Source organism: Electrona antarctica, assembly GCF_951216825.1.
Source record: "Electrona antarctica genome assembly, chromosome: 1".
In the NCBI taxonomy this organism is placed as follows: domain Eukaryota; kingdom Metazoa; phylum Chordata; class Actinopteri; order Myctophiformes; family Myctophidae; genus Electrona; species Electrona antarctica.
In genome coordinates, this window is record NC_136806.1 from 6,174,076 (window position 1) to 6,186,673 (window position 12,598).

The 12,598-nt window shown below is 44.5% G+C and overlaps 1 protein-coding gene across 2 annotated transcripts in view; it reads left to right on the forward strand.

Annotated features, from left to right (window-relative positions):
- Positions 1-3,254, forward strand: part of zswim5 (zinc finger, SWIM-type containing 5) — a 43,526-nt gene extending 40,272 nt beyond the window's left edge. Inside the window, exons 15-17 of one of the 2 annotated variants that reach the window (XM_079511696.1) lie at positions 114-195; positions 372-775; positions 2,706-3,254. In XM_079511696.1, coding sequence (XP_079367822.1) covers positions 114-195; positions 372-775; positions 2,706-3,164 — 945 coding nt within the window. In that variant the 3' untranslated portion in view covers positions 3,165-3,254. Of the gene's footprint in view, positions 1-113; positions 196-371; positions 776-1,972; positions 2,067-2,705 lie in introns of those variants that run through there. The other variant, XM_079511697.1, reaches the window with a different exon arrangement.
- The last annotated feature ends 9,344 nt before the right edge of the window (positions 3,255-12,598 follow it).

A 12,598-nucleotide genomic window follows, 5' to 3' on the forward strand; every position in this document is an offset into this window, starting at 1 on the left:
TTTCCATTAATTAAACATATAGCTTTCATTTACCATTCACAAAGCTCTACTACTTTACCACTGCATGGGGGAACTGATCAAGAGTGTGTGTGCGTGTGTGTGTGTGCGTGTAGGTAATGAGGATGACTCTTTCCACACTCAACTGGAGAAGGAGAGAGATGGTTCGCTGGCTGGTTACCTGTGCTACTGAAGTCGGTATGTATCATTTTATTTTTGGTTGCGCTCAGCTGTTGCACTTCGAACACAGCAGACGTACAAGCTCACAATGCATCGTTGAACTGAAGGTTCTCTCCTATCCCTATCCTATCCCTTATAGGGATGCGTGCGTTGTCCGTCTCTAATAAAGGGTTTCTCCTATCCCCGTCCCTTAGGTCTGCGTGCGCTGGTGAGCATCCTCCAGAGCTGGTACACCCTGTTCACGCCCACCGAGGCCACCAGCATCGTGGCGGCCACCGTCATGTCCCACAACACCATCCTGCGCCTCTCGCTGGACTACCCGCAGCGCGAGGAGCTGGCCAGCTGCGCGCGCACCCTGGCGCTGCAGTGCGCCATGAAGGACCCGCAGAACTGCGCGCTGTCGGCGCTCACGCTCTGCGAGAAGGACCACATCGCCTTCGAGACGGCCTACCAGATCGTGATCGACGCCGCGTCCACGGGCATGACCTACTCGCAGCTGTTCACCATCGCCCGCTACATGGAGCACCGCGGCTACCCGCTGCGCTCGTTCAAGCTGGCCTCGCTGGCCATGACGCACCTGAACCTGGCCTACAACCAGGTACAGTCCAGTTCCCTTCCTTTGTTCCTCAATCTCAAAATGGTCTCTATGGGTTCTGAAAGGTACCTTTGTTAGACACACCCACAGACACACCTGAACCTGGCCTACCACCAGGTAGGTCTCTTAACCCATGACACACCTGAACCTGGCCTACAACCAGGTAGGTCTCTTAACCCATGACGCACCTGAACCTGGCCTACAACCAGGTAGGTCTCTTAACCCATGACGCACCTGAACCTGGCCTACAACCGGGTAGGTCTCTAAACACATGACGCACCTGAACCTGGCCTACAACCAGGTAGGTCTCTTAACCCATTTAGGCCTGAGATCAGATTCTAAAAATGTCTGTTTGAAAATGACAGTTTTCTGAAAAAGCTATGTTTCTATGTCAGTCCTTCTTCGGTTTTCAAAAATAGCAGACCTACAAGTTCATAGCCCGCCACCGAGTGCCGCGCTATGAACTTGTAGATCTGCTTTTTTTCAATAGCTAAAACATAACATAATGTTTAAAACACCAAAAGGGGTTCTCGCCCAAAATGGGTTAACCCATTTAGGCCTGACTTAGAAATTAAAAAAGAAAAAAAGTCTTCTAAATGTCTTCTGAAATACCTACTGTATGTTTCTGTATCAGTGGTGCTCAATATTTCATGTCAAGGACCCCAAAAATGATATGTAATTGGCAACGGAGCCCCATCTGAAAATATGTTGTTCCAGTGAACCCCTCAGAAGCAAAGATTTGAGTTAAAAACGTTATATCTTCAAAGATTTGCGCCACACTTTCACGATCTTTCAAAAAATAGCAGATCTACAAGCTCGCTATGAGCTTGTAGATGGGTTGAATGGGTTAAATGTTTCTATATCAGTGGTGCTCAATATTTCACGTCAAGGACCCCAAAAATGATCTGTAGTTGGCCGCCGACCCCCATCTGAAAATATGTCGTTCCAGGGACCTCCCCGGAAGCAACGATTTGAGTTAAAAACGTTTGAATATATTCAAAGATTTGCACCACATTTTCACGATTTTTCTAAAATAGCTGCAGACAACGAGTGGCTGATATTCTCATTCTCATACGTGAGAGGAGTGTTTTTTCTATTCTAAAAATACGGCATAATAAGCTCTGATGTATGTCCACGTTGGTCAACGTTTTCCTGTGTTTTTTACACTAGATAACCTTTGATTCACTGTTTAACCCTCAGCCATATATTGATTGATTGATCAATTCATAGACATGATGACATGAAGAACAACAACAGAATTCAATATAATCAAATATTATTTCAATATCATCATATGGAAACACGGGGAGTCGATTCTACAGCATGTTTCCATGCCCCCCCCCCCCCCCCTCTCTCTCTCCTGGAGAGAGCTCTCCCTGGCCCGCCATTTTGGGACTTTCAATGAGGTATTGAGTCGCATGTCGTTGGAGTCGCTATGTTTTCATTTTCACCGACACCCAGTGACCATCACCCATGTGACCATCACCCAGTGACCATCACCCAGTGACCATCACCCATGTGACCATCAACAGTTTGGGGATCAATCGTAGTGGACATAAATATTCTGTGACTACGTAAAAGGTAAGAAAAAAACCCTGAAAATCACCTTCTGGCACTGGGTGAATTAAACGGTTAGTTGGTCTGGCATTGAATGAGTTTGGGGGATTTTTATTTTTGTACACGGTCTCCTCACGGGTTACAAGGACAATATCAGTTACCACAGCCAATCACAGGGGTGTTTGATGAGTCCAACAGCCAATCACACGGGTGTTTGATGAGTCCAACAACCAAGCACACGGGTGTTTGATGAGTCCAAGGACCAATCACAACGGGTGTTTGATGAATCCAACACAAATTTGATGAATAACCGCCCTATCATGTACCATTTACCATCGCCACTAATCTTTTCCATTTTTTATCTCCCCCCCAATAGGACACGCACCCGGCCATCAACGACGTGCTGTGGGCGTGCGCGCTCTCGCACTCGCTGGGCAAGAACGAGCTGGCCGCCATCATCCCCCTGGTGGTGAAGAGCGTGCACTGCGCCACCGTGCTGTCGGACATCCTGCGGCGCTGCACCATGACGGCGCCGGGCCTGGCGGGCATCCCCGGCCGCCGCAACTCGGGCAAGCTCATGTCCACGGACAAGGCGCCGCTGCGCCAGCTGCTGGACGCCACCGTCTCGGCCTACATCAACACCACGCACTCGCGGCTCACGCACATCTCGCCGCGGCACTACGGCGAGTTCATCGAGTTCCTGAGCAAGGCGCGCGAGACCTTCCTGCTGGCGCAGGACGGACACATCCAGTTCGCCCAGTTCATAGACAACCTGAAGCAGATTTACAAGGGCAAGAAGAAACTCATGATGCTGGTCAGGGAACGCTTCGGTTGACCACCAACCCCCCGCCCCGACTTGACCCCTTTGACTCCTGACTGGGCAGCCTGGGCAGCATTCCGTTTCGGGGGTTTATGATCCGGTCGGGAGCGGATGGTAACTTTACGCCATGTTGTAGTGAATGATTTGTTTTGTAGTCATCTGGCAGGAAACCACCAGGTGGAATCAGTACTATGAATGGATACTGTCTTATTCCGCCTTGTTGGTTTCCTGTCTGATGACTACAAATCAGTGACTACAACATGACGTAAATTACCATCCGCTCCAGACCGGTTGGTTCACACGGCGGTTTTGGAACACAGACCGACCAGGCTTTTCCTCCGAGGTGGAAAGCCTGGTGACGCGAGGTTACCCCTCCCCCTCCCCCTCCTCCTCCTCCCTCCCTCCCTCCCTCGCAGGGGCGGAGCTTCTTCTAGGGAACTAGTTTGACTTGTTTCTATTTAAGTTACGTTCTTCTGCTTTTTTTTTTTTTTTTTTTTTACTCATCTCAAGTTGTCGCCCGGGAGTCTTATTATGTTGTTTCTTTTGTTTTTTTGTTTCTCCGACTTGAACCAGGAAGTGTTCACGGCGACACCATGAGACAGTGAAAAGGGGAAATGGCTTAATACTGTGTAAAAAAAAGAAAGAAAGGAGGACGAAAAGAAGAGAAAAAAAATGAAAATGTTTGAAGCTTTTTTTTCCTCTCTCCTTAAACGGTGAAGTTAAAAAACAATTAAAAGATTGTGAAGAAAAAAAATTACCTTTTTTTTTAAGCGGCACATAAAGTTTATGGAGAAAAAAAAACCAAATATGATTTTATTTTTATTTAATTTTTTTGGGTACTTCTAACACTTTGGAGCCAGGGGTATGCTTTCTGCTGAGAGTTGTTGAGAGGGAGTGGAGAGTAAAAATATGTCATTCCAAAAAAAAAAAAAACCCACAAACAAACAACAGCAATGAGGTCACAAAACGGAGTTAAGGAGGAGTGAGTGAGACCAGATTCTACGAAATGTCTTCTAAATCATGACAGTTTTCTTAAAAACCCGATCAGTGGTTCTCAAACATTTTCATGTCAAGGACCCCCAAAACTATGTAATTGGCCGCCGACCCCCATCTGAAAATATGTAGTTCCAGCCAGAAGCAAAGATTAGAGTTAAAAACGTTCTGACAGAATACATATTCAAAGATTTGCGCCACATGTTCACGTTTTTTTCAAAAATAGCAGATCTACAAGCTCGTAGCTTGTAGATCTGCTGTTTTTCAACCAAAAGGGGTTATGGTCCTGAATGGATAGCGTCCTTGCAGACGCAGCAGTGTTGCAGACACTTTTACTGCCATGACCTCGACTGTGTAAGTCATGTTAGCTTTAACTTGTGCTGTCAAAAAAAGGCCTTTTTGTTGCATTCCAGGGCGTCTTAACGTAGAAGCAAAGATTTGAGTTACAAACGTTCACTCTGAAAGAATATATATTCAAAGATTTGCGCCACATAAAAAAAAAAATAGCACTCTGTGCCGCTCTACGAGCTTGTAGATCTGCTATTTTTCAATAGCTAAAGCATAACATAATGCTTAACAAAAAACACCAAAAGGGGTTCCCGCCCAGAATGGGTCAAAGGGTGAGTTTTGGCTACCTGTGAATGCGATTGGTTCTGCTGTCTATGGACTGAAGTTGAGTGGCCACAACAATTACGACAAAAGGAAAAAAACAAAGACGGTATATTTTATGGGCTTTATAATAACATGCTGTGAGACCACGTGCATTCTTGGTGGCGCGGGACGGATTTCTTTTTTTAACGACTGTTGTTCATGCATTACAGTATATCCACGTTTCTCTTAACCCAAAATGGCAATTTTATTTCATTTTTTTTTCATAAAAAACGGCAGTAATGCAGTACATGGAGAGCCTGAATCTCTAGTGATATAGGACTAAAATGTCATCGTACAAGTAAAGCACTTCACACGTAATATACCTCCTCAGCGCGTTCTGCCTGCTTCAGCATTTTATTTATTGATCCTTTTTTTTTTTAGAGACTTTGTACGACCGAGTAGGATTTACTGACACACGTGAACAGGATTATATATCGATAACCACTTCAACCCCATACTGTCCATATTCTGGACGCGGTTGGCGAAGACAGCAGATCCACACGAACGGATATTTTCAGCGGAAGATATTTAGAGGGAATCAAGGAGGGGCCTAGTATAAACCCCTGTGGGACTCCGGGTTTAAGTGGTTATATATACAAAGGATATGAGTCAACCTAATTATTGATGGGAACGAATTGTTTGATGGGAAGAAAAATAGTTTTTGGACAGCAAAACATTTTCGTGTCTGCTTTTTGACATTCCATGAGAGCTATACCTTCTTCGCCCACCGGGGGTAGTCGGTCGGTCACAAACTTTGAGCCTTTTTCTTTTTTTCTCTCTTTTTTTTTCTTTTTTTTTTAGATCCGAAGAAAAACTGATAGAAGAACGAAAAAGAAAGATCGAGCAAAAGCAAGAAAAGAGAGGCTAAACTCAGTTCTCAGGGAAATCACTTAAAGAAACAAAAACAAAAAAGTAGTAGCATTTAAGATATTGTAAATATGAAAGTGTCAATTCAGAAAATTGTAAAGTTATAATTATTTATGATAAGTGTAATTTTTTTCCCTTTTTTTATTTTTTTTTATTTTTGCTTTGTATTGTTCTGTTTTTTGGGATACTTGAATTGATTTTTGTTCTGGGCGGGGGAATGTGACGTTGTCGTTTTTTTTTTGTATAAGATGAAAGACTTCAAGGCATTTCTCAGGTGCTCCTAATGTACATTTCTTTCGGTTTGTTTGTTTTGCTATTACCGCTATTATAGTTATTTGTATGGTTATAATTTGTATGTTTAAAAATCTTTGTTTTTGTTTTGTTTTTCAAAAGAAAAAAAAAATGTTTTCTAAAAGGAAGCATGTTATTTGGAGTTGAGGAAAAATAAATAAAGAAGGCATTCATTTGTAAAACGGATACTACAACCTGACTATGCAGAACCACTCGAAGGTCGTGTCACCTCTTAAAACCTCCCCCCCCCCCTCCCCCACACACACCCCACACACACACAAGAGACCTAGAAGGGAGGAACTAATAATATATATTCAAAGATTTGAGGCACATTTTCACGATTTTTCAAAAATAGCAGATCTACAAGTTCATAGTGCGCCACTCTGTGGCGCGCTATGAGCTTGTAGATCTGCTATTTTTCAACAGCTAAAGCATAACATAATGCTTTAAAACACCAACACCCCCCACGGCCCACACACACACAAGAGACCTAGAAGGGAGGAACTATAAAGAGAGGGGGACGGAGAGGACGGAACCACTATTTAAAAGAGGGGGACGTACAAAGACGAGACACGGCATGCTTGTATTTTTTGGACAATGCGCAGTAGCCAGCCTGCATACCTACCGCTGCATCGTTTAGAAAGAAAAAAAGAAAAAAAAAACACACAAAAGAAAGGAGAAAAAAAAAATCTAATATTTGGAAATGGTGGAAGATGCCTTTTTTTTCTGACCGATCAATGTACAAAGTTTGTTTGGCTCTTTTTTTTCTTTTGTTTATTTGGTTTTTTTTATTGGGACTTAAAGCCTATAGTGTCTTCTCAAAGTCCAAGTGTCCTCTTCTGGCGACAAACAAACATCCGACCGCAGCGCGCCCAACCGACGCGCCGCCCGAACAAAAGGACCTTGTTTTTACATCCTGTATACCATCTCTACCCCCCCCCCCCCCGCCCCATCCACTCAACTGCTTGGTCTTATACTCCAGTTGGCATCATTGGCCCACCAAGATGATTTATCAAATATCTTCTACATTCCCTTTTTTTCCCTCCAGGATTTTAAAATCCCATTTAGACCTGAGGCTGATTCTAAAAAATAAATTAAAAAAAATAAAAAAGTATTCTAAATCCTAAAAGTTACCTATGTTTCTATGTCAGTGGTGCTGAATTATGGTGCAGAATTATCTGTATCTGTTGTTTCAGGGACGTTAAAAACGTTTGTTGGGGAAAGAATATATACTGTATATTCAAAGATTTGCACACAATTTACAATTTAGGCATTTAGCAGACGCTCTTAATCCAGAGCGACTTACAATAAGCAAGAACAAAAAAGCATGGCAATACATCACATCACACGTTTTCAAGATTTAAATAAAAATCGCAGATCTACAAGCTCATAACGCAGCACTCTGTGCTGCGATATGAGCTTGTAGATCTGCTATTTCTCAACAGCTAAAGTTCAAAATAATGGTTAAGGTGGTTAAAAGCTATAATGTGGAAAGGGCCTTTCTGTGTGGAGTTTGCATGTTCTCCCTGTGTCCCTAACTAGGTACCCTCACAAAAAACATGCAGTAATCCTGGTCTCTAAACTGCCTCCCCCTGGCCAGCCGGGGCGCCTGATGTAGGGGAAAGGAACTGGTTGGAATAACGTGTTCCTTCCACGCGCTACGTCCAACCAGGTAAACTCCCCCCTGTCAGGTGTAAAGGAGCAACTTGGACACTCAGGCATGAAGGAAGCACGAGTTCAAGTCCGTTGCTCTCCCCATGTCCCCCATATATGGGGACTAGGTTGGCGGAGGGTGTGTAGAGCCCAGGATCACATTAGATAATTGACACAGTGGTGAAAAATGGGTTACAAAATCGTGGGATAGAAATTAGAGAAAAAAAATAAAAGCTATAATGTGACACAGATGCATCCTCAGGTCTAAATGGGTAAACCTGATGGCATTACAAAGACAACCACCCCTCCCCCCTCCAATTAACCTGATGGCATTACAAAGACAACCACCCCTCCCCCCCTCCAATTAACCTGATGGCATTAGAAAGACAACCACCCCTCCCCCCTCCAATTAACCTGATGGCATTAGAAAGACAACCACCCCTCCCCCCTCCAATTAACCTGATGGCATTAGAAAGACAACCACCCCTCCCCCCTCCAATTAACCTGATGGCATTACAAAGACAACCACCCCTCCCCCCCTCCAATTAACCTGATGGCATTATAAAGACAACCACCCCTCCCCCCTCCAATTAACCTGATGGCATTACAAAGACAACCACCCCTCCCCCCCTCCAATTAACCTGATGGCATTAGAAAGACAACCACCCCTCCCCCCTCCAATTAACCTGATGGCATTATAAAGACAACCACCCCTCCCCCACCCCCTCCAATTAACCTGATGGCATTACAAAGACAACCACCCCTCCCCCCTCCAATTAACCTGATGGCATTACAAAGACAACCACCCCTCCCCCCTCCAATTAACCTGATGGCATTACAAAGACAACCACCCCTCCCCCCTCCAATTAACCTGATGGCATTACAAAGACAACCACCCCTCCCCCCTCCAATTAACCTGATGGCATTAGAAAGACAACCACCCCTCCCCCCTCCAATTAACCTGATGGCATTATAAAGACAACCACCCCTCCCCCCCTCCAATTAACCTGATGGCATTAGAAAGACAACCACCCCTCCCCCTCCAATTAACCTGATGGCATTAGAAAGACAACCACCCCTCCCCCTCCAATTAACCTGATGGCATTATAAAGACAACCACCCCTCCCCCTCCAATTAACCTGATGGCATTAGAAAGACAACCACCCCTCCCCCCCTCCAATTAACCTGATGGCATTACAAAGACAACCACCCCTCCCCCCCTCCAATTAACCTGATGGCATTACATAGACAACCACCCCTCCCCCCCTCCAATTAACCTGATGGCATTACATAGACAACCACCCCTCCCCCCCTCCAATTAACCTGATGGCATTACAAAGACAACCACCCCTCCCCCCCCTCCAATTAACCTGATGGCATTACATAGACAACCACCCCTCCCCCCCTCCAATTAACCTGATGGCATTACAAAGACAACCACCCCTCCCCCCCCTCCAAGTGTCCTTGAGCAAGACACTGAACCTCCTAATTGCTTCTGATGCGCCGGTTGGTGCCTTGCATGGTTTCCTCCACCATCTGTGTATGAATGTGTGTGTGTGTGTGTGTGTGTGTGTGTGTGTGTGTGTGTGTGTGTGTGTGTGTGTGTGTGTGTGTGTGTGTGTGTGTGTGTGTGTGTGTGTGTGTGTGTGTGTGTGTGTGTGTGTGTGTGTGTGTGTGTGTGTGTGTGTGTGTGTGTGTGTGTGTGTGTGTGTGTGAGTGAGTGAGTGAGTGAGTGTAATGCGGCGGCGGTGGCTCAGGGGTAGAGTGGCCGGATGGTAACCAGTACTTGAACCCGGTGCTTCCCCAGAGTTAGTGTCAAAGTGTCCTTGAGCAAGACACTGAACCTCCTAATTGCTCCTGGTGTGCCGGTTGGTGCCTTGCATGGTTTCCGCCGCCATCTGTGTATGAATGCGTGTGTGTGTGTGTGTGTGTGTGTGTGTGTGTGTGTGTGTGTGTGTGTATGTATGCGTGTGTGTGTGTGAATGTAATGCACAATCTCTGCAAAGCGCCTTGGATAAAGGCACCATTTAACATTTTAACCACCACTGCTGGTCGTCAAATTATCATTCAAGGTGTCATGGAGTGAGAAATCGATAGGGGGAAAAACTCATTTTGGGGGGTGTCCAATCCCTTTAACCTGTCAACCACGTCCTTTAGATCGGTAGAGGAAAGCATAATCTCTCCTATAGTTCACCAGTACTGTTTCCGCATCTCATTTATTTTTCTCCCCCCTCGTTTTTATTTGATCGTTTCTTAACTTAAGGGAAAATGTAAAGTGTTTGTTGCCTCCTTGTGCTACTGATTATTAAAAAAAAGGTATTTCCAGTATTTGTTGCCACAGAAGTATGATAGCTCATCATCAAACACTTTTCTTTTTTTTGGTTTCGTGCTACTTCTTGAGCTACTGTCTATAAAGCGAGAATTTATTACTTATTTATGTAACGCTACTACCATTTTATATTGATTTGTGTTGGAATCTCAGTGCTTTTCTATGAATAAAGTGTGAAACACGTTGAAGTCCTCTCCCGCATTTATACTCCATTAGGCTGCAGGCGTTCATTTATACTCCATGGGCTGCAGGCGTTGACCTTAGAGTATATATGAATATCTCCCATCCACTTGCATTAAGTTGCTCAAAAGCGCATGAGGCGATTTCACTCAGGAACAGAGTGCATTCTGGGATGGATTTGCCCCAAACTCATAAACGCGCTGGCCGTTGACTATCATTGCACGCGTTCACGTATGAAACAGCGGCGTTCACATATTATGAAACAGCGTTCACGTGTCATCGTGAACGTGCACAATGATAGTCAACGGACCAGCGCGTTCATGAGTTTGGCCCAGCGCTGAAATACCAAATCCGGCCACTATGTCCATTTCGCCTCAGGGTTTCCTCCGGGTGCCGTCTCTATTCATATATACTCTAAGGCGTTGACACTAAAGGTTGCCCACCTGCCCCCGCCTGGCAGGCATTGTTGTTTTTGGCAGCAAGTTTTAGTCGTAGTCTTTTCGCCATAGTATTAGTCGACGAAAACACTGCTGGCAGGTAATTAACCCATTTTGACCTGAGATCAGATTCTAAAAATGTCTGTTTGAAAAAGCTTATGTTTCCATGTCAGTCGTTCTTCGATTTTTCAAAAAATACAGACCTACAAGCTCGTAGCGCGCCGCTCGGTGGCGCGCTACGAGCTTGTAGATCTGCTATTTTTCAATAGATAAAGCATAACATAATGCTAACACCAAAAGGGGTTCCCGCCCAGAATGGGATAAAACTTCCGGGCAGGTGGAGTTTATGCTTTCAGGTTCCCCCGACCGGGCAAGCAGTGTTCATTTTGTCGACTAATACTATGACGAAAAATGTTCGTCGACTACCTTTTTTTCACCGACGAAAACGAAATGGAAACTAAATGAAAACTAAGCTACGATGACTAAGACTAGATATGTTGACAATTTCGTCAAAACTAGACTAAAAAACTAGAATGTTAGGAAGGGACTAGTGGACAAGAGATCCAGTATAAGTAAAAGACACGTAATTTTACACTTGGTTGCATGCTGAAAATAGCAGATCTACAAGCTCACAACGCGTCGCAGAGAGGAGGGGATACAACCGTCTATATAAACACAACACGATATATCTGTCTAAACAGCTGAAAGTGGTCTCTCTCTGTCTTCTGGTCTGTAATGTAAAATAAGAGCACTGGTTACCTAGTGCTCTACTGTCCTGTTTTCACTGTTGCTACACTTAGAAATATAGAATAATAATGTGAACCCAGAGTCATTCATAGCTATGTATACTGTAGGTATTTGACATGACAACTGAGGTATGATATTTATCGCACAGCCCCAGAAAGTAAAAAAATAAATAAATTAAATTGAACAGCAATTAAATTTTACCGGTCATTTTAAAATGGACGATTTACTTTTCGGTAGAGATGTCCCGATACTGTATCGGTATCGGGAAAAGTATCGGATCGGCCCTTATTTGTCATATCGGATCATATCGGTATCGGTGAATATGCCAGTCAAACCATCGATCCCACACAGGGGTAAGGGGGTTGACACTATGGCAGGTAAATAAAATGTTGGGGCATGTGGAGTTTGCTTTGGAGTTGCCCAAACTGCAAGTGCACATTTGAGTGAGGAGTCTGCTATAAACACAACACGAGATATATAGCTATAGATAGATAGCTATAAACGCAACATGAGATCACGACACTGGTATCGGTATTCGGTATCGGCTAACACAAGCGAAAAAAGTGTATCGGGCGAGCATGCCCGATGGGCAAGTACAGGTGCCTCTGAGACCTTAGTGGCCCAAGATGCAGTGCCTGAGACCCAAAAGAGAAAATTTAAACAAACTAGTGAAAATAGCCAATTCACAAGCTCACCACACACTGCCACGCATTGTAAAGATAACAGATCTGCTATTTTCGGCGAAGAGGTTGGTATAGAACAGTGGTTCTCAACCAGCGGTCCGGGGACCACCAGCGGTTCCAGGTGATACCTGGCTAAATGATGGAGAGTTGGTAACCAAATGGACCCTTATTAATAACAAATTATTGTTAAACATCTGCATTAATTAATTTACAAGAAAGTTACACAATTAGAGAATGTAGAAGAATTCTTGTTTTGATCAACGTTTGCCTGTTTTCTCTCCTAATGGGGGGGGGGGGGGGGGGGGGTGTGTGTGTGTGTGTGTGTGGCTCAAGAGGTCCCGATGTGCTCCCGATGTGCTGGTTGGTACCTTGCATGGCTTCTGCCGCAATCGGTGTATGAATGTGTGTGAATGTATAATGCACGTAAAGCGCCTCGGATAAAGGCGCTATATAAATGCACCATTTACCGTGTGTGTGTGTGTGTGTGGAAAAAGTGCATTGGTAATCTACCCCTGGGTAAACCCCTTACTGCAGTGGTTTTCAACTGAGTCACTCTGACTCAGATGAAGACCGCATAATATTATGGTCGAAACGTTAGTCCTTTTTACCAAATCATCC